Below are 27,739 nucleotides of genomic sequence, written 5' to 3'. Positions count from 1 at the left end.
CTATCTCAACCCACAAGCTTTTTGTTACATTTCCTCTCCCCTGTCCAGCTGAGCAGGGGAGTGACAGAGCAGCTTTGGTGGGCACCTGGCATCCAGCCAGGGTCAACCCACCATACCAACCTCTGCTCAGCATCAAACCACACCTTCTCAAGAAGGAGACCTAAATCACAAGACCATAAAACAAATATGTTGAGCTTCTACATGTATCAGCATGGTTGCAGTGTTTCTTGGAGTATACGTTAGGCCTTTCCTCACTTTCAGGAATCCATGGCAGTTTAAATTACATAACTAATTCTCTTATTACTCATATTCTCCTATAACTTAATCAGATTTATCACAACTATGCACATGCTATTCACGAGTACATTATTATCTATGCTCAATCTCACCTTTTTGAAATACTAAAAGTCTATGAATGTGGAAAAAACCCTATTTTTTTAGCTTTGGTCTGTGGGAGTTGTATATTAGCCCTAACTTATGTCAGTGAAAACATTCTCAACACGCCCGCAGATGCTCTTTGGAGCCCTTCTTCCTACCCTGTATGTGTAACTGTGTATGCTTAATATCACAAAGGAAAGGAGAGATGTTAAGTGTGGTGTGACATAGTGTCTGTGCCCTTCTGTTTTGGCACTTGTGCTGCTCATAGCAGCAGCGCTTTCTCAGTGAAGCAAGACTCTCAGACGCCTGCATCCAGTGAATTCTGCTGCCAGCCCAAAGCTCTGTCTCAGAGTCCCACACAGTCTGCAATTCTAATATCATGAAAACTTAACTTATGCTTGAGAACGTTTTCATTTGCTAAATACCATTTAGAAAATGCAACCTCTTACTGACTTGGTTTTTTATATTTAAATAAAATTATATATGTTGATGGGCTCACCACCCATTGAGGAGTTCGTTTGGAACACAAAGTCTGAGGTTTAACAAAACTTTGTTTGTATTTGACTCCTGTGTCTACGACTAAGAAGAAACACAGCTTGAAAGGCAGAATATCCCTTTCTCACATGAGCTAAACAATGGTTAAAATTCCTCATACAATTCCAAAACCCTAACTGGGAAATCCTTTTCTCAAGAAAAAGCACCGTTTCCCCAAATAAACATCCCCATCACACCTTTTAGAACCTTCCAGAAAATCTTATATAGAAATGCATGCTTACTCACTGCACCAAGATAACACATACACTGGAGAAAAAACTTTAGGAAAAAAGTCAGAAAATTATTTGCGATTCTACCACAGAGAAAATAAGAGGCTGCATTAGAATAGTTACTGCCTTCACAGAATACCTGAAAGGTATCAAAACTTGATTATACCTTCTAAGAGAGGATGAATATTGCTGCTGAAAATGTATTGCTGTGTCCCTTTGCTTCATTAACATGTCAATCTGTTTCTGAAGACGTCTGTTCTCCTCCTCAGCCTGTTCTAGGCGGCTCAGATCCGTATTGTGACTTGCAATCTTCTCATTGTACCGTTTCCTTAGGGCATCATAATCCTTCTTCACACCCTCTAACTTGTCCATTGCTGTGTCATAAAGTTTATTTAATATCTCTGATGATCCATTTTGCTTCATAACCTAAAAAAATGCCAGAAACTGTATTAATAAATTCAGTTTTTAATCAGTTCAATAAATTGGATTTAAAATATATATAAGAAACCGTATCAGAACAAACATATATTAACTAATTTTAATAATCATTCTTTTTAATGACTAAGGAAACACTAAGCCACTTCTAAGCATTATTGTTAGTCTAAGCATTACATCTGCTTAATGTTAACCGAGTAAAAAAATATGCTTTACCACAACTTGGAGTGCGCAAGTTTATGAAAAACTCTCCCTAATGATAACTGCTACCAACAGCTATTAAACCTATGGGTTTTTTTAAATACTTTGTAGTTTTAGCAAGAGGTAATCGTTATTTGATGACCAAGATGATAGCAGTAATTTAGGAAATGACCACGAGATGGCATTCGTGACAGGTTGCCTGTATCCTCCGCGAACAAATTAAATAATTTAAAACTTCAAGAGAATAAAATCGACCCTAAATATGTTAGAAATGCAGGCATGTTATTTTAATATTCATACAATATTTCATCTAAAAACTACCCACAGAGGTTTGTATTTCAAAAGCTATCCTTAAAATATGAACAGCAAGAGAAAAATCCATTTTAACATGAATGAAGTCTGACCTGAATCTTAGTTTCAAATTAATTTCCATCGACATAAGAATCTTCTTGTAAATAGCAACGTTGATGATAAATGACCAGCAACAACAGAAAGCCCCTAATGAGCTTCAGTAAATCTAGTCGTCCTTCTTTCTCAAAAGGCAAAGAAATGTGCCTGAAACGAGGCCTTACCTCCCCCCCTGCTTTTTTTTTAATGCTATGCTCATTTTTTTCTGTTTTTGTCTTTTAAATTGAAATTTGGCCTTGATGGAGCAGTGGGAGGAAACAGGAATGCCCTATATAGAGGGGTGCCAGGAATTTGTATAACCTTAACATTAGCCTACAAAGGCACATCCCTAACTACCTGAAAAGAAAAAGTATTAAAAAATTAGAAGGAAAAAAAAAGAGAGAAAACATGAGCTCTACAAAAAGCTGAAACCAAACATGTAGCAACTACCCTACATGCACAAATTGGCTCCTCATCTTCTTTTGTGTCTTATATTCAGAGTAAGGATCAGTTCCCGAACATGGAAGAACCTGGATGCCTGCAGACCAAAAGGAAAGGAGACTGAAACGAGACTGAGTGCTCTTTGCCCACTACTCACTGCCCATAGGTAGCGGATAACAACCATCACTGTCAGGAAAACACTTCTCTCCACAGTCAAGCCTCACACTGGTCTCCTTTAACTAAGGCATATGTAAAGTGTAAATACATATTGATTTAAACCCACTCAAGAGAGCTGTTTTCCTGAAGACTACTTCCCAAAGCATTTTGAGAACAGGTTTGAGAACCAAGTATTTAAGAATCCAAACAGAAACAAACCACTTCTCACTGTCTAAAGCATATACAGAATGTCTTTTTGCTAAAAACACACTAAATAATCAAGGAAAAGAAGGATGAATATACTAGAAACTGGATGGAATTCAGCATAAACTTGCTAACAGAGATTTGATAGAGGAGAAACGCCATAAACAGGAAGCAGTGTAATGAGGAAGGTGTCCCATTCAAAATCCCAGTCTGAGAAAAAGTAAATAGTCCCAGCTGGACCAAGGAAGACAGCCATGGCAACAAGAAACTTCATACGTGAGCAGCAGAAACTTAAGCTGGTCAGCTGCTACACAGCAAATCCATGACAATCCCACACAAAGAGTAACCCGATCAAAAGTTTTTGCTCTCTGAGGCCACCATGATGTGTTTTGCTACAGCCTGACAACGAAACAACACGTCAGAGGGATCGACACAGAGTTAGACTAATTCAGATGAGAAATGACACAGACAAGATAAGACTCTTGGCGCCCCTTCAAGACACCATGATTCACTCTGACATGCTGAGAAATGGAGTTACACAACTTTCTCACCAAGAGTCACATACATAGTCGTCTTTAAAGGTTTAATCATGATGTTGACAGGAGACTCAATTTCTTAATTAAATACTGACAATGATACTTTAGCTTCCTTTTGTGCTGCCAAATAATTTCAAACTTTACGACAGAACCTCAAAATACAATAGCCTTCTCTCGGAGTCTGCTTTGCAGACTGGGAAACTGAGGCACAGAACAATTACGCGATTTGCCGAGATTTACACAGCAAACCATTTCTGCTATCCTCTGAGCCAAGCCACTAAACCATTTCACAGCAGAACTCTCAAGACAGTGTTAGAGGAAGGGATCAAAAGGAAATACAAATCTTCACTCCTTTTTGCACAAGCCCTCAAGCACCTGTTGAAGCACCATTCAGCACATCCAGCTTGCTTTGACCTTTGCCCCCCCTACCCTAGCAAATAATTATTTTTGTTTGCATAGGTTTTGCTTCTGAAGCCTAATGTTTGAATTGCAAGTTTGCCCCCGTGAATCAACCTACACACAGTTAACCAAGATACTCTGTTTAACCATTCCACAGGTTACTGTAACTATTCTAACTAAATGATCAGACTTTTCCATAGGTGAACCACTGACCCGATACAAACAGTTGCTCCTTACTATTACTCTCTTCTTTCTTCAGACTGTGTGAACAATGTTGGCCTGGAGACAGCCTGTTACACATAGTTCTGAAACATTCACCTCTTCCAGTCCTGAAAAGCTTGTCTTTTTTTTGTTTCAAGTTCAAAAACATTAATCAGCTGTAGCTTTGTTCTAACTGAATAGCATCTGCAAACCTAAATAACCAAACTTAGCTCAGTCAGTCCCCTAACATTTATGGTGTCAATAGAACAATTTAAAAAAAAAAAAAAACAAACAAAAACAAAACAACCCCAACAAGACACACATACCACGAAAACCAAACAAAACCCCCACAAACCCATCTCTGTCACTTTTTAAAATTGTGATTCTTTCCAAAAAAACAAACATAGCATGTAAGTTTAAAGTTAGTCCTGTCCCATAAAACAGCTGTCTTTTTAATCACTTTGCAACTTCAAGCTAGGTTTTCGATGCCTCTCCACCTACTTAAAAAAAAAATATCATACATATACAATCTTCCTCATGTACATTTTTTTCACCTCTGCATCAAAATTTCTTAATACCACCTAATATTCTATATCCCTCATTATTCTTTCCAGCTAGACACAGAAAATCAATCAGTATCCAAAAATCTCATTTTCTCCCCTAGTGCTATAAAGTGTACAGCGGATGTTTTAGAATCAGTAAGACATAAAAGGCAGCAACGCTGCACATTCAGTTTTATAGACTTACTTACCAAAACAACAATTCATGATCTCTTCCAGCACGTACACTACAAGCTGTAGCTTACCTGCTGCTGCTGGCTGCGCAGGTCCGTTATCTCTTTCTGATCCTCATCGTGAAGCCTCTTCATTTCCTCACACGACTGCTGGAGATGATTATGTTCTCGCACCAACTGCGTATTTTTCCTCTTCAAGGTATCCATGTCCTCCTTCAGCTGTGACTGGTCACTCAGCAGCCGACTGTGCAACGTGCTGTCACGGCACACAGAAAATTCTCTTAGAGGCTAACTTGCAAGGACAAAGTCCTGGACTAATTCATTTCAAGCATGAGTTTCCTACCAAGAAAGCAGGTCAAACCAATTCAATTCTGCGTATTTGAGTATTCTAAACACCAGGAAAAAAAAAATCAGACCAATCAGGAACATAAGTATGAAAATATGTGAAAGTACACAGTACTCTTAAAACGTATCAGAAGACATGACGGATTTATGCCACCCATCAATGCCATTTCATAGCAAGCAGAGAGACAGAAATGGTGTAATGTGAGCATAAGGTGATCCTGGAGATAATAGGAATTATCCCACTAATCACCTCCACTTTCTCTTGGGCCCCTCAGCTGAGCAGCAGCTAACCAAAATACAGATGAAAACTACAAAAAAAAAATCTCCTTCTACACTATTGTTTTAAAAACAAACAAATACAAAACCCCAAACAAACAAAAATACTCCACAACTAAAACACACTATGTATGTTTCAACTACATTCAAGCAGGTAAAAAGCTATCAAAGTTACTCCAAACTTTGGTATGCAAGCCATAATTACTGAAAGAAATACACTCCCACTTAAAAATTAACAACTGAGAGCCACATGAGGAGGCTATCATTCAGATCATGATTCAAGGTAGCAGCCCAAAATTAGACCAGACCACTGCCAAAAAAGAGCAGAAACATCAATTGATTATATTTTACTACTGCAAATCAAATAAAAAGTGACATCTGGATACTGACAAGTATTTTTGTTGTTGAAACAGAATGATTCAAACTGAACTTTCACACCTGCTGGTAAAATGTTCAAAGTCCATTTTTATTTAAAAAACAAACAAACAAACAAACCAAAAAAACCCCAAAACCCATAACACGCAGCAACGAATAGAACCAATTCACATTTTAAGATACTTTGTATTCCTTCCTTATGAAGTGAAATACCAGCATTTACTGTACAGAATGACCCAAAGCACTAAAATGGAAATTAGAACAACCTGCTAAAAAAAACAAACCAAAACAAAAAAAACTGACAAATTATATTCACACAATTAAACACACATAATCTTTACATGTAGGTAATTAATCTGCCTTTTTTTAATTATTATTTTAAACATGGGCGTTTAAGAATTACTGCAGGAGAAAATAACATTTGAATAACATATTCTACTCAATTCCTTTCTTTACCCTAAGAATTACTCATAGGATGAACAGGAATCACATGCATGGATTTCAACATGTGTTGTCATATTTTGGGCACCTAAACTCCAACAGTGAGTTTCAGCCTCTCTGAAGCTTTAAGTAGGAAACTGAATTATTCAAATCCAAGTAAATAAGTTCTTATAATAAAAAGAATTACCTCTGAATCAATCCAAATTTGCTATACTTTCTTCTGACCAGATTATCTTAGTCTGTAGTAAATATAAATGCAAAAGCTTGTACTTGTATATATGCATCATTTTGCAGAAGCCTAAATTGTTGGTCTCTGAGGAATGTGCCTATATTTGTGGCATACTTGAGTATTTCAATCACTCATTCTATCTTTTAGAACTGAAGAGTTTTTCTCCTGTTATGAGAGGGTAAATCCTTTTATACTATCACGGAAATACTGAAATAAACAGTGTTAACACAGTATGGTTTCAGGGACTACAGAACTTCTAAATAAGGTGAGCAAACCACTCATTTTTTAGGATAAAGAATACAAGTGTTTCATGTCAGCATTGGATGGACACAGGTAACTCAGCTTTGAAAAGAATCCATCTACAACGTACAGTACACTAATGCTTTGCACAAAATTCACTAGCAAATTAAAATACTCAAAAATCCTCAAATAAAACTAGGAATAAAGCTCTTCGTAAAGAAGCCACATGACTCGCTACATCTGCACCTGTCGAAAACCTTTAATACTATTTTCAGGTTTTAGAAAAAGAACATAGGGAAATGATGCCTATCTTTAAAGGCTTGAAGAGTTGTGGGTGAAAGTGCTATGTAAGAACTAGCAGCCCCCAATGAAAACAAATGCTGTCATTAAATACTAGTCATACATTACAGTATAGATTTAAGTGAAGTAAACTTCAAACCGAGAATTTATCTGCATTTCTATTTCTGAGCTGTCATCTTTTCAAGTGAAGAGAACATGTTCCTACTTGCATCAACAACTGATTTTTAAACAGAAATACAAGCTAGAAATATTCACCATTTTCCCCGTGTTATTGCATTTTCATAAACGCTCACAATTGGTCTAAACCTGTGTTAAAACTTACACAAATTGGCATGAGAGCTATCACAACCTATTAAAAATGAGTAAGAAATTACATTCTCTCAAATTACATTCTGCTCTCCAGTCTGACAGTAAGACTACTGGATTGTAATTGCAAGTCAGTAACTAGGCTTTACTTGTCAGTGTCCCATCAAGACAAATTCCTGAAATTCCTCAAAGTAAAACAAGCAATCCATAATTTATCACTTCAAATATGCCAGAAACGTTTAATCAGATGCAGGCAAACATTAACCTTGCAATTAATGTGGAAAAACAGAATTAAAAAATTATTTGATTACCGTGTTCTAATACCTTATGATCTAGCACAGATTGGCAAACTCTTACCTTGTACAGTTTTACTAATACTTACTGATAAAAATCTGCCTCTTTTGCTGCTTCTTCACACCTTTTTAGTGTCTTGGTGTGTTGATTCTGCAGAGACTGTAGGTCTGACATGGCCTTCATGCACTGAATCTTCAGTCTTTCATAATCATGATTTGGTTTTGGACTAGGCCTAGCATGGAAAAAGAATATGAAGTCAAACATCTGCTAATAAAGAGAATGAAAAGTCTGGGAAATTACTATCCAATGAAAAAATAGTATCACACAACTGTTGATACTTAGGTTACATTATGCTTTAATTTAAATACTGACCACCTCACATTAAGATGCAACCACAAATAAAAATTCATTGACTTTAACCTGTATTAATTTTATACTGAGACATAACATCTAATAATGAGATAATTCTGTCTATCACTAACTGCCAAAAATAGTACTGAGCATGCATGTACCTTTCTTCTGAGCAGCAGTATTATCACAGAGCAGAACTGTCACTTGATACAAGAACAAGTCAATCACAGTATGCTCAGCTTTCCTGCGCTACCATGTCAAAACTCTCAAAGAAAAAGCACAGAGCTGCATTAAGAGTGCGGCTGAAAAGAAGCGGCCAAAGTCAGGTGAGGGGGGCATGGAGACCTGGGCTAGGAAAAACTTCTCATCTAGGCAGCAGCTAGAGGGTATTGCCTATAGCTCCCTAGGAAAATCAGGGTTAGCCTTCAGAGAAAGACTTCCAATGAGACACCAAACACATGCATCTGTGCTGGCAGAATTTGACCAGCGTGACTAATTAAGCACTGAATTTAAATAATTTGACCAAGTCATTCTGCTGAATTACATATCTGATTGAGTGTTACCATGTTCTTCTAAACTACTATAAATGAATGAGAAAACATGTCAGAATCTACTTCATACTTCTGTAAGATAACACAAATTTTATTCAAGTAATTATTAGGAATCTCCAATACAATATAATCTCCACTAAGCAACTTTCAGTAAGCTGAACAAAGTAAAAGCCCAAGTCAGTCAAAAGAAAATTTTTGATTGAATTTTTTTTTAGTATATCAGGATGATTGGGAGAGGAGAAATTTTCTAAAATAATCTACCTTGCCAAGCAATTGACCAACATCGATTATGTCTAGAGTGTGTGGTCCTTGCATATGATACCTTTCTTTATTAGAAAAATCATAAATCATGCTAGAAATAAAATTAGCAGGATTATGCCTACTTGTTTAGAAGCACTAAGCTTCTAAAAGAGACTCTAAATTGAACTGTTCCTCCTCTACATGGTCACAAGATTTTTGCACCATTAAATTTTCTAGTTTCAAAATGAAGCTTCTGACAGCTGTCCCTGTGTCATCTCCTGGGTCTCTTATAACTCCACAGGCAATGAAAAAAACCAAACAAACCCAACCCTAAAAGGAAACAATTGCTCTCTAATTTAACTCTGTTTATTCTTGTATCAGATTTGCTCCATCGCTGCACAGATCACCCTTTCTGCCTCCCACCTCACTCTCCCCCAAGCAGCTTCACTGTAAGTGCAGCCTGAAAAGCAACTAGAATTCTCTTTGCTTTCATACAAAAACAGCAACATGGATTCTGGAACTGAAATGCAGCTGGGAATTAAATCAAAAAGAAAAATAGTTTCACACTACTGCAGTGGTGAGAGTTGTTAAAAAGAAAAAAGAAAAAAATAAATGCCAGCTACCTCTGATTCACAGAGTTTTAGGGAGCGTGTGTATGATATGAAGGTGCTTTTTAGCAACCCAGTTGCACTTGGGTTGCTGAGTACTAAGGCCTTAAACTGTAATTCTTCTTTTTCTCCTTTCTCTAGAGAAGTACTCCTGGGGAAAACAAAACCAAAAAAAACCTTCCTTGACTGACAGACTTTAGCAACAATTAAAAGCCAAGTTCATATAAAGTAACCAAATATTCAAGTCACTTCCACAGGGATGTCTTTTAGGGTTGCCAAAAGAAGTAGTACGTTATTCATACAGTGTTACAGACATATTACCGCAACTACTGCAGTGTTATTTTTTAAAATACAACCCTAGTTAGCATAAGTAAAACTAAATTTGAAATGTTCACACCCTTGACAGAACCACTAAAAACTCAAGTATTGATTTAAATTAGACTTTAGGGTGAAATTATTGAAAGCAGATACCATCTGTCCACCACAGTCATTAAAATTACAACATTAACTGAAGCACAGTTTAACTCTCAATTGAAGCGTTAAGCTTACTAAGACCCATTAACACATGTTCACATTGAGCTTGTAATCATAAATTCATATTTGTGCAAAATATTTCAGTGTATGAATTTTTACTAAAGGAAAACTATTAGGTCAGTCTCAAAGCTATGATGAGAACTACAAGTCTAACATTAATCACATGTATTTCTTATATTGCTGAAGTAATACTAGCACTATTCTTAAAATAAATAAATAAAAAAAATCCTATAAACATATGGAAACCATGCAGGTAACTATAGAAGTTAGCCTTCCTACACAATGAGGAAGGAACAATGCCACCAGTAACATCCTGCATTCTAGCTCAGCTACATGAAATAAAACACACCTGGATAGCCAAGGCCATATGTTCGACAGCACTGTTCCAAGGGCTTATATCTCAGCAAGAAAAACAGGGATATGCACAGGAGGAATATTGGTCAGAAGTCAAAAATCAAAACTGTTGCAACAAAGCAGTCCATTCAAATGCGTGTAGTGGTTGACCCTTGCTTAAGTAAGACCACCATAGTTTCACACTAAAATGCCTCACAAAATACAGAAAACTATGATTTCATTGAAGGAGAGGCTTCAGTTACTATTTTGGAAGCATTGCTTCAAATGTTAACAAAATTTCAAATGCTAGTTTCAAAGGTCCAGCTGTTTTTCTGATATTCATATAACAACTCTAAAATTCCTTTATATTCCAGTGGAATTACCCTGAACATAAATCAAGGCTACAGTGAGACTGACATTTACACGTATCTGATGCTGACATAAAAGCTAATGCCAACAGCAGATCCAACTTTGTGGGCAATGCCTACCCAACAACTTGAAAATGTTATCATTTACTATTGCAATTCCACCACCACCACCTACAGCTTACACATAAAACAGTCTTTTCAAAGGAAGTTTTCAGGGGTTTTACTTGTATTGCAGTTCTTTTCTACTACTACATAAGTAGTAAGAACAGCAAGTTTAAGTCTATAAAGTGCACCTTGAGCACACTGAATTATTTGGTCAAATCTTTGCTTAATCACAACACCACATCCATGCGTACAGTCACTGTCAAGTGACACAAGCACAGCATGAGCAATCCTAATCCTGTCCAGCAGGATGACACATGTTCATCTGATTCAGCACATCACAATCCACTTCTGTGGCTCCTCTTCCACTGCTCTAGACTTAGTCAACACTTGCTTTGGAAAACAGCTCTCAGTTTTGCAACTGCCAGCCTTCACAGCCAGCGCAGCCCAGCCTACAAATGTGTTGCGAGCTGCAACTGTTTTGAAGCACACAATCATGACATATCAAGATTTGCCTCTACACCACCTGTGTTTGGTATGGCCATGGTTAAAGCAGCATACACAGCCAGAAAAGCAAATGCCCTTTTTGGGTAGTAAAAGTCACCATCTAAATAATAATCTTTCAGCTTTCACACTTCACCGTAACAGTTTGCAATGTCTGGGCTTTGACTCCTGGAAGGCTGAAGATTAGTTTTATATGAGGAAAGAATGAAAAACAAAGTAAAAAAAAATACCAGCAAGCTTTCAAAAACCATAGATGTGTATGTGGATGGGAGGAGTAGTTGCTTTTACACTGGAGGAAAAAAATGTCAGCTAATAATCTTCATTCATTTCCCACTCTTCAAACATGTAATTGGAAGGCAGCATCCTCCATCTAACATATACTGTCCAAGCACTGCCCAAATACAATATTTATTTTGATGAGTTGTTCTTTAAGCTGTAAACATTTATATTTTCCACAACATACAAATCCTACACCAGCAGCAGAAGACTGATTTGACAATTAAAGAGAAAAAAACTAGGGCAGTCTAGAGGACAGCTCATCAGAACTTTATTAATAGCATCCTGGATTATGGAGGACATTATTGTAAGCTATAAAATCCTCAATGCCTAAGCTCTAGTGACTTCAAATAAGAAATCCCTCCGTATAAATAAGTAACTGGAAGCTTATCAAAAGATGTTGACACTTGACAACCTTTTCCTCTCCCATCCCCACAACGCTTGGAGACCCTTAGATAGAACACAAAGCTCTTAAAGTAGCCCTCAGAACTCATGGGGGGAAGAAAGGGGCATTAAGATGAATAGCTAAGGAGTGAATAAAATGCCCAGATTCTCTCAATTGCAGGACACTGGTTCATATCTTGACCTTATCTCATAAGGACAAAAAGTTTAATTAACCACCTGACCACACACAGGCAGAGCTGACAAAGTAACAGATATAAACAACAACAATAAAACACTGAAGTTCAGAGAAGTTATGCATTATGGCAACACCTCCCAGAAAATCTGTTCATTGCTCTTATTTCAGATTCAGTGACAGATAATTTTTTCCAACATTCAAAAAATTTCCCTTACATGTGCTTACTGCAGGCAAAAAGTACCTGCTCAGTGTGCCCAAAGTCACATTTATAAACATTAGCAGATCTTGAACCCTCTAAAATAAACCAGTTCTGTTTCATACCCAATAAACCCCTTATCTACAATTAACTCATACTCTCCCTGAGTACTATCTTCCTCATAACTTTTCAACCTTCAAAATAGAATGAGCTGCATAAGGCTGCTGGCTATTAACTGACTTTGAGGATGTTATTTTAATTTGGCAGCACCCACAACTTCTCAGTGGAGGAGAGTTCCTTACTCTCAACATCTTAATGCTACGCAGTTCCCCAATATACGTATACCAGAAAGTGTATCTCCTAAAAAACACTTACTCCCCTCAACAGAAGTGCAAACCTCTCTCTCCTTGCAGAAGCACAGGAATACCTGAGTTTTTTTTCCCCTCCTAATTTCTGTCCTCCAGCCAAGTATTCAGAGCTATTCCCTTTTGTCTCTCCTGCTTTCAAAACAGCAAATGCTTCAGCAACTGTTGTCTTTCTCTTCCCACAGCATAATCCAGGAAGCCTAAACAACTTTTTTGCTTTCTTCTTTCAACATAGAGATTAGCCCTACTCTCCTCATTCCCACAGCAAAATTGCTGGAGAAAGTGGCAATAGGCATTCAACAGGCAGCTCCGAAACCTGGATATGGTCACCTACATACACACACATCACCAGGATGCAAGTAGGTTACAAGCAACATACATACATTGCAATGGCTGCTTTACAGGCAAGGAGGAGTCAAAACACTTGAAAACACTACTCAGGACTAAAGTAAAATGTTGCGTGTCCTTTATTTTTACCTGCAGTCATCAAAAGTTGATCCAGGAGATGAAAGTGCAAGTCGCTTGCGCAGCTCATCCCTCTCTCGAGTTACCTGACGGAGCTGATATAGTATCGTCTCCAGCTTCTCACTCATCTGTCTCGTGTCTATTACAGGTGGTGGAGATGATGCTTTACCAGTCGTACCTGACCAAGAGATAAAAAATTGGCAGTCAGGGAATTCCTCAAAAGAAAATACAACTTCACTAAAGAAGTTAACACTAATTTAAAAAATCCTCTATATTTGGTTGCAGAATCCTGTTCAAAAATGAAACAAGTCACAGAAGTTTTCATCAGTAAGTTGACAAGAACAACCCCAGTCAGATCCCACGCTAGCAGAAAGGCCCTGTCTGTGCTGCAAGTTAAGTTTGCGTGACTAGGTTCCTTGCTTAGTCATGAACTTACAAGTTGCCTAAAAGGCAAGGCAAGTTTGCAGTCACAATTGCAAACACCTCAGAAACTACCATAGTGACAGGGGGTCTTTTCCTTTATCTAGCAGCACAGACATACTATTCTGCTTTGTGCTACTGCCAACATTTATTTTTAATGCAATTCTATGTTTTCACATGTTGCAATTTATCAGTCCAGTACATGAAGTTAAAGATTTGACTTGCCAACAAATCAAGAGGAACAGGCTTTATTGTTAACAATGTTGGCTAAAACGAGCACATTACAATCACTGCAACTGGACGACACATCAAGTTTCCTCTAAGGGGCAGTCATACATTAAAGAGGCTTGTAGGATCTTTTAAGTCTCAGCTTTCTTAATATCAGAGATGAACAACAATGCCTACTGTCTTCTCAGACAGCTATACCAATACAAAGAGGTCTTCTTCCACCTCAGAGATGAGAGTCTGGTATATTGTTTCACAACATGCTGACAATTAATTCAACTGTAATTTTAGTTCTGCTCATTTTATCCCAGACGCATGAGAGCAAACTCAAAGATATAGATCACAGATGTGAAAGTTAAAGGCCTAAATGTATACAGGAGATTATTATTTTCTACCCAAAAGAGACATTCTAGAAATAGTTTGCATAATTATACAATTGAAACAAGTTGCTGACATATATATTATAACTTGTTAGGATGTAACTTTATTACACCTTTTTTAAAATTTAAGAAACAAAAGATACGATAGTAAAATAATGCGCTCTGATCACCGTCTTTTCAAAGAAAGAATTTCAAAGTTATTTCATCTGATCAAATGCTCATGAGTTGCAAGGACTGGCTTATTATCTCTAAACCCAGTTCAGGAAGGTACCGCAGAATGCAAAAATTCCCTCCAACTTTTAAGTAGAACTACCTGTGCTTTAAAGTTCCCACACCAAAATAACTGCAGGGTCAGGACGATCATACATACAGCATCTAGAATAATAAGATCCCTGTTATTATTCCTTTCAGCTGTTACTGCAATTCTGTAATGAGAATTTATGAGCACAGACCGTTCTTTTAATTTAACTATTGCATAATAATGTATGTAAACGCTCTAATAGAGAACTGAAGAAATAAAAAAAATGCAGGAATAGCCTGCATTCTGTAGAAAGACACAAACTCACATCACTCAAAAGAATTCTTAATGGAGGCTGCATTTGGGCTTTCTCCTACTACTTTGTTTCACTCCCCCATCCAGATGGAGCCCCTTCATCCATAAGCACTACAGATCTCACACTTTTAAACGGCAGTTATCCTTTCTTTTTCTAAAATAAGAACCATTTCACAGAATTTTTAAGGCAAGATTATACAAAACCCAGTAATAATACAAATGCACTGTCTTAAGCTCATGGTATGGGGAATAAATAGGGAAAAACCCAAATGGACAGATTAAAAAAGTCAGGATATGTATTCATTTGGAACAGTTTGAACACATCAATGAGCAGGGAGTTTCATAAACGGGTGAAAATGTAAAGGCAGACAAACCTAATTCAAGTACTGACAGACTGCATGGTCTTGGGTAAATTCAGTGGCAACCCGCACATCTTCTCATTTGAGCTGACACATCAGAATATGCATAACACTAAAAAAGTCCCTTTCTCATCCTTACAGAGAAGTTCAAAAGCTTATCTCTCATCCTGGGGCTGCTTGCGAGCAAAACAGATGAACAGGATGCAAGGGGCACAAGAGGAAGGAGGAGATAAATCAGGAAGGCTGGTGTGCTTTACACAGAGGAAAGGGCATTGGATTAACAACAGTCCATCACTAATATCAGTGTTAACCCTAGCAGCAGTCCCATGGACAATGTCCACTACACAAGTCCTGCGAAAGCATGCAACAGCTGCTCTAGGAATCTAAAACATAGTAAAAGGAGGCAAGAGTTATACCTCTGTTCCGCCATCTCTTGCTTCCTCCCCCCCCCGCCCCAGCTTTGACAGCATCCCCAGTGACAATCTTCTTCAAGAAAGGAGAGCATTTGTGCACACAGTCCCAAAACAGTGCCAAGCAAGACAAGACTGCTTTAAATAAAGACAGGCTAATTAATTAGCCTTAGGAAAGAAGCTTTCTTGACTAAGATGAAGCCATTCATCTTAGTACTAGAAAAGGTTATTTTTCATTAGCTTATCACTATTTACAAGTACATCAACAAATACTTTCATCTCAAATGCAATGACATTGTTGTCAACACATAATACCAGCCAAGAGATGTATGCCTTTTAAGTACTGTAAAAACACAGATCAATACGATCCAAATATTCCCCCCTTATCCTTAAAAGAAGTCCAAAAAGTTTATCTTTGCTTAATTTACTAACAAATTTACATTTTCAATAGTTGTACAAAAGGTCTCACAAATCTTAAATCAGATTTGTGGATGCTCACAAAAAAAAGAACCAAAACCCAAAAACAAAACAAAAAAAACCCCCAAACCAAAAAACTTCAGTAAACTACTTTTTCCATCAGAAAAATTCACTACTCTTCATTTCCTTTAAAGCAGCTTTTATAGCTGAATGCTAAAAGCCTTTTATTGCATCTGACATCCTGATGTAGCAGAAGGAAAGTGACCTGTGCTTCCAGCTTTGTATTCTTTTTCTATCTGACTGCATATATTACACAACAGTACTTCCCTTCCATGCTTTAACCAGTCAAACTGGTCTTAAAATGTACAAGCCTAAAGGCTAGGACTCCATTAACCAAATTATGCCACCTTGCAGTAACTCACCTGCTTTCTCAGACAACCTGGATTTGTGAAAAATGTATGTACTGTGTGTCCTGCCAAGTGCAACTCATTCATCTGCTTCGGAAAGCCTCACGACTCATTTTTCATGTGAGCTGCCAGTGGGCTCTGAGAACCCAACCGTACGGAAGTCGCCTCCCTGGCCAGCCTCCAGGTAAGCAGCACTCCACCAACTCCTGACACAGGCGACAGCAGTGACGCATTGTGTGGGCAAAATGCATTTTGCCCGTAATGCAGTACATGCATTAAGTCCTGAGTATGCATTGACTTCATCTAAAGCAAGATTTTGCAGGATTTCCACCATATGTTGTATAAAAGAAAAACCTGAAAAACAGAAGCTGGAGCAATCATATCTTCCATAATTGTAGTCCAAATGCTGGACTTCGCAGAAACCACAAAGATCCATTATTGTAGTACATACCAAACACAATTCTTGATGATTACTCTAATAATCAATGATTGAAGGGATAATACAGCCACACAGAAACCACTGCTCAGTTAGCTTCATATTTGGGGACAGGGTAGCACAGTTTTTGAAGAAAAAAAAAAAGGGAAAAAAATTAAGAGAAACAGGGCTGGGAAACTTGTTCACCTGACCATGATGTACCTTAATGCCAAATCAATATAATGTTGAGGTGGGAAAATGGGTACCAATGCATAAACACCTACTTTTAAGAAATACCATGAACATATTTTGAATTTTAATAAACTCATTACTCTTTGAGAAATACACTTGGATGACAGGTTCAACTAATGCAAAAGGCAATCTGTCACAAGCTAACAGAATGCCTGAATTTTACAATAATTTTTTAAACTCATCTTATAAATGTGTGCCAATTCTAGCTTGCAAACAAACAGAAGACCATCCATTGTACAGTCAAGCATTTTTCATGCTTTCTTTCATAAAAAACAAAACCAGGGATGTTCAGAGTATTATTTCTTGATGGCCTTGTAAATCATGACAGAAAACATTAAAGAAGACTTGTAAGATGTATTGCAAAGCATGATCAACAGGGTTTCTCCCCAAGCTTGGGAAGGGGCGGGGAGTAAAGACATGCCTGCTGTAGGAAAATGCATGCTAAAATATTTACTTTCTTTCAATAATTTATGAGGACTAGAACAGGATTACATATCAGAAGTTACCATTTAGATACATTTCTTCAGATATATCTTCTGAAGTAGTCTTGAAATAGCGGAGAGCACAGAACAGAACTGCACGCAGGTAAAACAAAAAATCAGTAAAAACAAGCAGCAGTACATTGAGGAAAGGAAACAGAAAGGTAAAATAATGAACTGTGGAAACAGTTTCATCTGACAGACAGAATACCTAATAGGTTATGAAAGCAATGAGGATCATGTAACATGCAAGGACAAAAGAATGAGTAGCACTTCAGTTTTTGTTTTAGTGCAGAATACAACAAGCTGAACAAACCCACCAGCATGTAAAACAAACTTTCAACTTCAGTAAGTTTAAGACTTCAGAAAGAACTGAACACTGGTTCTAGAAAGATCAACATGAAAGAAAACCTACAACCTAATACTCAAAACCAGCAAGTAGAAAAAAGGGCAGATATGTCAATTCAAAAAGTCCTTGCAGAACTTTGCCGAGCTAAAATACAACAGAGAGTAAAATCTGTTACCATGACCAAGGAAAATACAGCTGAAGCTTCTGCGTTTAGGGAGCGCCCTGGTGGGAAGGCTCAAACCCTACATTTGTCAGGCTTACAACCACACAATGAAAGCATAACCTAGACAAAAGTGTCCAACCCGAACCCAAGGGGGACAATAACGAGGGTCAATCGCTCCACGCCAACCAAGAGGATAAGACTCCACCAGCGCTTGCTCCTTCGCATCTTCTCCTACAGACGAGTTGAGAGCATTGTCTCACCATACTGTTTTATAGCCCCCAAAGAAAACTGCTGACACCAAAATGATTTCCTGAATGCACAGACTGATAAAGAGCATCAGGGAGTAGTGAAAGACACCGTATTCCAGACATGCTGTCTGGAGTGCAGGAGAAGGGTATTCACACACACTGTATTTCCATTCAAATCATTATGGACCAACCAAATCTTCAAAAATTCCTCCAGGGAGCTGCCAAATGTTAAGACGCTATTATAACAAAAAAAATACCATGAAGTGGTCAGCTATTTGCTAGTGGTTCTCAAGCCCTATCTATGCAGAACCCTTAAGAGACCAAGAAGTGACTCAAATTGATTCGCTACAGGAAATATTAAAAAAAAGAAAAAAAGAAGAAAAAGAAGAAGAAAAAAACCCCCAACCCAAACAAATGCCAAAAAAACCCAACACCCCTCCTCCAAGACTATGTCAGTATACATCAGCAAAGTTAACTTCTTTGTCGTTACTGTTGGGTTGGGGTTTTTGTTTGTTTGTTTAAATCAGGGCATCACATCCACTGAGTAATTCTTGGGTACCTCCGAAGTGACAGAAGTTGAGAGCACACTGTGCATGACTACATGTCAACCCATAGCTGCCTGGAAATGGACGCCATAGAAGTCAGTGATAATACATTAAAGCTATTCAGAGTGCTTATTACTTAAGAGAAGATGGTTATTAACAAACACACCGAAAATTAGGCAATGAGAATAAGGATCAATCCTAGAGACATTTACATGATTCATGAACAGAATAAAATAGGAGAGTGAAGTTACTTTAAGTTTGTGGAAAACTGTGTTTATTTCCTAAGTTAAAAGTCTTGTTTCCAGTAAACTAAACAGATACGATTCAGATCAAAGCACAAGAAAATTACATAGGAAATAAATCCATAAAAAGAGGTTTAATTCAATCACTGAGGCCAAATTTTACAGGAAAATGACTTCTGAATAGAGAGACTGATTGGTGAGGAGGTGGAACATCAAAGGCAATCACTGCAGTACAGAAAAGGATTCTGATGTGGTGTACTGGTAGTGTTCCTAGTACCTTTTCTCATTCATTTCTGGCCTGTCAGCAGGGGTAATATTGTCACTTGTTCCTTTGTCAGTATATGTTAACTGTTGAGGTATCTTTGCCAAATATAAATTTTGTGTTTGTGTTAGTAAAAAAAGCAAGAAATACAACTAGAGATTTCTATAGGATGTTGGGGGGAAACAAATAAATCACCCTTTCAGACAAGGAACAAGTGTTTATCTTTGACTGAAAGAGTCATAAACCACACCTGCAAATGAACACTTCTTATGAACAGTGAAAACAATGACTTTGTCATATAGAGCTGCAGAAAGTATGAAACAATAAACTGAAATCACAACAACATAAAAGGACAGTTGTCAAAATGGCCAGCATGAAAATGGGGAATGAAAGACTACACATTGTTGGGAAGGAATTATCATCTGATTGGGAGGGGGGTAACATTTGCTTTGGAGTAAGAACTAAGGCTCTCAGATTAAGTAACTTGAATTGCAATTAGTGAAAAACTATCTGTAAATAGCCTGTCAGGCTGATAAGCCAACAAAGCATTAAGCAAGGAAATACCGTCAGTTAAAGTTGGACAAGCTTGGTCGGGACAGATGTCTAACCACCTGATGGCTGCAAGAAAAAGTCATAAAACTGCAGTGTCAATGGTGGCGTTAGTTACAGACTGATATGTAAATTCCCATAGGAAAAGACAGTACAGTGATATGAACAGTGAAGAGCAAGAAAAAACACTTATGACATTAAAAAGTGATACCATTTGCAAAGAACTGAACAGCTGGAACAATAACAGTCTGTTAAAAGTTAAAGGTGATAATATGTGATGTGGAATGAAGAGGATGCAAGATTGACAGCTGTAATCAAAACAATGCAAAGAGATCTGGCTGTGAAAAGAAGGAAATTATACATGTAGAAAGATGGAAGGCCTCTTCCATTCCAAAAATCCTCTCACTAGGATCTCAGTATACTTTCAAAAAATGGAAGAGTAATGCAATGCCTTTCTGTTAAAAACTCATTACAAAAAAGCATAACGGAAGCTATCCTTCAGAGCCATAGCCTGACTCCTGCATGCAAGCTGCTGGTTTCTATTAAACAACAATTCTTTATTAAAAAAAAAAAAAGCAAACAAAAAACCCAAAACCTGTGCATTGAGGAGGGGAGGAAGGATCACATTTTTATAGTACTAAAGGAAAACTCTCAAGTTTCATTACGGTACTAGGGTAGGTAAAAAATGGCTCGATTCCAGAAACTATAATCTTGTCATGGCATCATATTGCATAGGTGAACAGTGTATTACTGTAGGCTGTACAAGTAGTATTGGGTATCAAAAGTCTTGAAATACACCCTTTAAGTCAATTCACAGAGGATTTTTTAGGCAACATGGGCCAGCACAGTAACTTAACTGGCTATTGTAAAAAGGAAGAAAGGAACCTGCTTTTGGAAAAAAAGAGCAAGGGAAGTAAAAAATAAAAAAGATGGAAATTGCAAGTAGAGTAGATAATTGAGAGATACACAGAAACTAAGAAGGACACTGTGTTACTACTTCCCATAGCAAACAAATTTGATGATTTCAGGCTGAAGTACTGTATATGTAGGGTGATATCTGGCTGATATTCTAACATCCACAGATAATCTTTCAGAACACAGGCCTTCCATCTTTCATTGCAGGTCCAGAAAATTATCTGCTGGGATACAGAAAGAACATCTGGTCCAACCCTCCTGTTAAAGCAGGACCATCTAGAGCCAGTTGTCCAGGACTATGTCATTTAAATTCAGTTCAGTGCTTGCTGAACATTTATCTTCAAAATTATAAATGTCAAATGACTGAGTGCACTACATAAATTGGCACTTTTTTTTTCTTTTTGTTTTCTTTTTTTTTTCTTTTTTAAAGGGGGTCTTTATTCTATGTTCTTTTTCTCTTCGTTATGATGACCGATCAAATGGGAAACTAGCCAGTGACTGTCACATACAGATGTGTTACTGGTTTCTATCCAATTCCTAAGTGACACTGTTGTTCCGTGCTTGGCACACCAGGCACTGAATCTCCATAAATAATTATTCTGATGTCAGAGATGCAGGATTGCAGCTCCATTCAGAGAGTCTGCCAGGCATGGGGTGTGGGCAGATGAAGGGTGCTTCTATTTACACACAAAAATCTTTGTCATCAGCCAAGAGCAACGAGAAAGGAAATACAGAGAGAACATGACAATTTAATGAGGATTTGTTCCTTTGGGGGGAAGAAGGTGGGGCTGAAAGCACAATGGTGGGATGCTGGGATTATAGCAGTTTATATCATACCTCTTTAGGAAATTAATAGTGAGTATTTGCCCTCACTACCATCAAAACTACCTATTTTACATGTGCAGCATGAACTTTAATACCTGGGAAAGAAAAGGAAGGAAGCATAAGGGAAAAAAGAAAATACTGTCATCTAAACCAATTTTGATTGAATGGTGAGGAAAATACATAAGAAAAACTTGTAAGGAGCAATGACCTGTATCACTCTGCATTTTTATTTACATATAGATACAAAAGAAAAAAAGGCAGATACACCTATGGTCAAGGCAGATAAACCTATGAAGAGGAGTTTCTTCTCCAAGGCTGCTATCCTGCTGCTACACAGGTAGGAGAACTGGCTTCCACTCAACTGCTTATTCTACCACACACACATGAGGCTGGAATTTCATTCTTGTTGCATCCCTCATGCCCTGCAAGCCCATCTAGACAGGGAAGGAGAAAAAAAACTTGGATGACACCACAGTACTCAGGATAGAGTAGCCCTAAACTCTTCTCTGAGTCATGTTATTCAAGTTACATCACTCCTTACTCTCCTCTTATATTAGGACTATGACGTTACTGAAGACTGAGTGAACCCCAGCATATCCAGTTGTTCCCCGTACAAGCTTCTCCATGACTGTTCACCCATGCTGCTGCTCTCCATGCTTGCTGGCATCTTCTTTTTCAATGGGAGAATCAGAACTGCAAATATACCCAAGACACAGGCACACCATGGGTTTATACAGTGATAAAACGATGTTCTATCATCTTTCCCTCTTCCTTTCCAAATACTAACACCATGTTTTATTTATTTGACTGAGACTGAGCACATGTTTTCTTAGAACTACCTCTTAAGAACAGTCATCTTAATACTATTTAAGCTTAGTTCTTAGATCAGGGTCTTTTTCTGGAAAATAAGCCCACTATTATATACATCAGCTTCATCAATTAACTCAGAAACCCAGGACAGCTATAAAACATATAGAATCATCTTAATTTCACAACATCCTGGCTTACATGGAAGTATTTCAGAAAAAGATCGTTTAATTATGAATGCTGGCAGCAGAAATCACCTCCAACAATAGGTAGGGTGATTAAGGTTGGGAAGAAAAGATGAAGCACATGGACATACCCTTCTCTAGTTACTTTTATGAACTATGGAGTCCAAAGACTACAAATGAAAGATTGTATTACCACTCCTAATTAGAAGTCACTAAGATTCACTCTGCTTCTTTATCTGGGCTTAATTAGTGGCCCCAATACCTTTCTCATGTCTTCTGAAAGGTCAAATGTGTAAATGTGTTTCTGAGCTGCTTGACAAACAAAAGCAAGGTAGATGAGAAATAAAAATTTGTTAAATATTAATGAAAACCAGTGTTTTGAACTCAGGAAAAATGAAACAGATCCCTTTTCTGCCCCAGGAGGAAGGTCCATGTGAGTGGGGAAACAAAAATATTCCTTTATATACGTGTGTGTACACATAACTATCCACATCAAACTGAACATATTTCAAAGCTTACATTGTCTCCAAACCATGAGGTATTTATATTTTTTCACTGATGCATTCATTTCACAGCCTAAACTTATAATTTCCACTGCATAGAACTACCCTTGTGAAAATGTATTCCAGTGAGATGAGGACAGAGCGGGGGCGGGGGGGAAGATGTATGTGAAATTCCTGAAACGCTATAGCAACTCAGTATTTGTTGGGATTCCATTCAAAGAAGTCATATGAAGCCTTCGGAGAGCTGGCATGCAAACAGTTTCAGTTATGATGGTTTGTCATTCAACAAATCAGTCAGAATTAAAATAATCTGACTGCAGCTTTGAAGTGACTTGCAGACATGTCTACTAGGATGTGTTGGTTATTAAGCAAAGAAATTTTGCTACTGATATTAGAGCACATTAAAAATATCTCTTGCAGAGCAAGATTTGAGGGAGAGAAAACGGTTGGGGAAGAAAATTATACTCATTAATAACAAGTCTATAACCAGATTATAAAACAAACATGCCAGCTTCAAACAAAGAATTCCCCTGACTGTTAATGTATTAAATACCTAACTCACTTTAATCATCTGAACAAAACAAAACCATGGAGAATACCAGAGCACAAGTTTTGTTTAATAGCAGGTCAATTAATTTTTAGGTTATAAATAACTTTGATCACTGCACACACCAAAGGCATAAAACACTTCCTAGGACAGCCCTTTAGGTAAAATACGCAGATCAGGATTCAGTATGAACTTCAGTATTTTAAAACATGAACAAAACATAGTTCGGAAAGTATTCAGTTTTGACTCATATATGGGAATAAAATGGATGACTCAGGAGTAACACGCCAAATTCTAAATAAGCATTCAGAAACAGGAATACCGCACTTGCATAAGGTACTATGCCTCAGAAAATTAATAAAATAAAAAAAGAGGCCATGTATCTGTAGCTTGCAAGTGGTCACTGTTAAAGCAAAAATACTCTCCATGACGGCAAACACTAGCTGCTCATCCACCTACCTTTACTTCCAAAATTATAAAACGTCAGATAGAGTGCATTCACAAAGTTACAAAAATTGCACCCTGCCTCCACCCCACCCCCAAAAAAGGGAGGGGGTTAAGTGTACCTTTCCTTTTTAAAATCAGGAACATGGAACTAGAAAGGACCACCTGCATCTTCTCCTATCTCAGGCATCACTTCATCCAGTTATTCCACAAACTTAATGGATTTCATGTTTGAAGAACTTCCCTCTTTGGAAGGCTCCTTTTTTGAGTCTGGTTGTCCCAAAAACATAGGAAATTTTTTCTTCCTATTTCCAGCCCCAATTTATTCATAGCAATTTAAATAATAGCCTTCCTTCAGGTAATAGCATACAAGTGTGATCTTGATAAAAATGAAACTAACATGTCACAGCTTCCTGTATTTTCAGCAAATAGTTCAGTCAACCCTAAAATCTTGTTCCTACACGCTGGAGTTAAAAGTTCAACTCATTGGCTGCAACAGATGTCTACCCACATCCTTAAACAGACAACTAACTTGCCTGGTGCTGTCAGAGAAGTCTACAGATGCCTGACACAACATTGGAACTTTAAATATGCAAGAGCCTACATTCCCTATCCAAGGCAAATGCCTTTTATATAGATTTCACAATAGAAGTTATTTGTGTAAGAAAAAGAAAGCTGACAGCTAATACAGCTATTCCAAGATTATCTTGTTAGAGGTGTTTTGCCCACGTTTCTTTTAACTCTATTTTTTTTAATATTTTGTCTTTCCCAGTGACTTTAAAAGCAGAGATAATGAAGCAATTCGTTGCATGCAGGGGAAAAAAAGGGTTAAAGCTTGCAGCCACTTCCGAAAGTTTAAAAGGCTATGACCTTGGCTAACAATATTTGTAATTTCTATGGTGTTGTTGACTCTGACTACAATTTTCACATCTACATAAATATATACATACACATATATGCACGCATATATATGTATTTTATATGCACAGACTTGCGTAAGCCTAACGTTGCCACTTTTACATCATTTTACTAAGTAACACAAAGCATGCTTATATCATTTAATGTATCCAAATGTAACAAATTTTATGGGCAACAACTGCATGCAGCCATTAAAAGGCTTAACTTGCATTACACAAAATGAGTATACTTTTTCCTGGTGAAGATGCATAGTTACACGTTCAACTTCTTTGATTTTATGACTGGAATCCCTCTACCCTTCCCAAAGGCAACCTTAAAAACTTGTTTTCCCAGCTCCCAAAAGGCACGCTCTTCAAGTTGTTGGATTAATACTTTACTCACCAATGCTACTCAGAGAACTGCTGCTTTCAGAATCTGAGGGCATTATGGACAGCACACTGTAAGTAGACCCTAAAATTAGAAAAATAAAGACAGTGTTACTTTTTTCTTTTCCTTTCCCCAAACCAAGCTAACCATTCATTTTCTTGATACTGTAGATGCCAAACAAATTAAATTAGAGAACACGTCACTAACGCATAAAAATCTAACAGGAAAAGTATAATTTGTAAATGAACATCGCACTGTGCGCTGAGTAGGAAATCATTTTGGATGAAATGGTAAAAAAGAGTTCAGCAAAATCCTGAACTAATACAGTGGTTATTTCGGATACACTGAAAATACAGAGTTTCATCTCTACGTTGTGAAGATTATGAGCAATACCTGTGACAATAGTCAGAATCTATTTTGGTTTCTTATCTTTTTACATGTACCAGCTCCTATTTCATTCTGTAACTTGATTTGTATTCTTATCCTCAAACTTCCTTAAGACTTAGAAATTTCATTTCACTGGTAAATAAATTTTGCTTGCATCCATTTGCAAATTTCAGTATCTGACCATAAAAGCAAGGACCTACAAAGCTATCTGCTGTTACTGATGATAGCAAGTTTTTTCATGTATTTATAGATGAGTAGACAGAGGCGTCTTTTAATTTAGTTATTTTAGAAGTATGCTAGATTTTACTTACCAGAAGAACTAGAAAAACAGGTTCTACTTCAAAACCTTACAAACTAAACAGCTCCACCATCCCTCACAAACAGGATAAAAGTGCCGCAGTAGAGACAGGGAGTGATGATGTGCAAAAGCGATTTGAAATCTGGTCCATTTTCAGCACTAGCCAGGATGTGAGACCTGTCTTCACAACAGCCAAGCTCAAAGACAGTTTTGATACTTTCAGGAGCTGCCTTTCCTATAGTCCTCCTTATGTTTCAATATTTGTTCCTTCCAGTCTCTTTGAAATTAAGAAATAAAAGCTGAGAAGCAGCATGAGATTAAACATATGGACCTACCTTTGAAATAGATTAAAGAATGGACAGGCTGGAAAATAAGAAAGAAATCCTAGGGTTTGTTCATCTCCTCTCCTTCTTATTAGAAAAAGACATGACATCTGTAACTACCACAGTGTTAGATGAAGGAAAGACAAGATGTGATAAAATAAGTTTACTAACAACACAAGCAGTAACAGGCAAAGTGAATCAAAAAAAGCACACACACTTAGGGCCTGATCTTCAGCTAGTAAAAGTGACATGGACCCCAACTTTAATGGGGTGTGTTTATTTATCTTGACAAAGAATGAGGCTCCTACATTTGATAAAAGGAGTGATGTCTAGGCAAAAGCAAACTTAAACAAGTACTGGAATGCAAGGAAAACTCCCTCTATGCAAATCCTCCAGTTTTATTAGGAGACATTGCAGAAAGTAAGTACCAGAAAAGGAAATTAATCTTGAAGTAAGACTGTTTAACCTGACAAATCCCTGTGAAAAATGATTCAAAATGCATTGGTTACAAATAATTCTAGTTGATTGTATGGAATGTAAGGTTTTTTTGTTCTGATTTTTAAATAAAACATATGACAAGCATGTCACTGACACACGGGCTTCATGAAAAAAAAATCTGCTGTGCATTTTTGCTTCCATTTCAAACATTTCCACAGAACAATTTAAGCTGTGTTCCTATTTCATTAACGCTTATTAAAAGCAAAATAATTTCTGCATTAATTAAAATCAACCTCTTTGCATATTCTAAACTCATATGACTCGTATTTCTTGTAGTCTGGACTAGAAGGATTAGAATCATAAGGGAAGCTGAAAAAAGCAGATCAATATCCTAAAGTAGAACATGACAGACAACGTGTACTGAGATGGTATCAAAACTGTGTGGGACTCAAGCACAATAAAACCGTGTGCCAAGAAGTGACACTTCATTATACTCGGCAATTTAAGGCAAAATTTCCCAGTTCCTCTAAAAGATTACAGAGGAATCCCATACCTAAGCAAACTTCTACTGATCATTAGCTGCTTTCGCTTCTTTTTAAGAGCGGAGAGAGAAAAAACTCAAAACCTTGTCATCTTAGCTGATCTTGCTTTTATTTATCATCAAGAAGCATTGATCCTCTCTGTCTTCTTTTCCTGCGTTAAAAGCCAGAGCCAGGACTTAAAACAAGTTAAATTCTGCTCTCTGGAATAGATAGAAAAGTTTTGTGAAGCTGACTTCATCAACAGAGAGATTAGACCAGATTTGTAAACGCAAGATCCAGTATGCACGGCAAGTTATCACAAGAAAACGTACAATTGTGAAGAGAGGAAGAATCATCTGACCCATTCATAATTCCTCACTTCTAACAGGAAAAAAAAAAAAATCTAGTAGCATTTGTTTGGCTTCCAAGGCTGGCTGTGGGTGTGTTTAGTTTTGGTTTGGTTTTAAACTACA

At 37.4% G+C, this 27,739-nt stretch overlaps 1 protein-coding gene across 4 annotated transcripts in view; it reads right to left on the bottom strand.

Moving 5' to 3' along the window:
* DLG5 (discs large MAGUK scaffold protein 5) overlaps positions 1 to 27,739 on the bottom strand; it is a 115,084-nt gene that overhangs the window by 46,325 nt on the left and 41,020 nt on the right. For all 4 annotated transcript variants that reach the window (XM_069796209.1, XM_069796211.1, XM_069796210.1 and 1 more), the window contains exons 2-6: positions 25,315 to 25,383; positions 13,127 to 13,292; positions 7,730 to 7,873; positions 4,908 to 5,091; positions 1,309 to 1,568 (exon numbers count right to left, since the gene is read on the bottom strand). In XM_069796209.1, the coding sequence (XP_069652310.1) occupies positions 1,309 to 1,568; positions 4,908 to 5,091; positions 7,730 to 7,873; positions 13,127 to 13,292; positions 25,315 to 25,383 (823 nt within the window). The remainder of the gene's footprint in view (positions 1 to 1,308; positions 1,569 to 4,907; positions 5,092 to 7,729; positions 7,874 to 13,126; positions 13,293 to 25,314; positions 25,384 to 27,739) is intronic.

Source organism: Haliaeetus albicilla, chromosome 11 (assembly GCF_947461875.1).
Source record: "Haliaeetus albicilla chromosome 11, bHalAlb1.1, whole genome shotgun sequence".
NCBI lineage: Eukaryota > Metazoa > Chordata > Aves > Accipitriformes > Accipitridae > Haliaeetus > Haliaeetus albicilla.
Note: the sequence above shows the minus strand (reverse complement) of the source record. Positions and strands in the feature narration are given on the sequence as shown.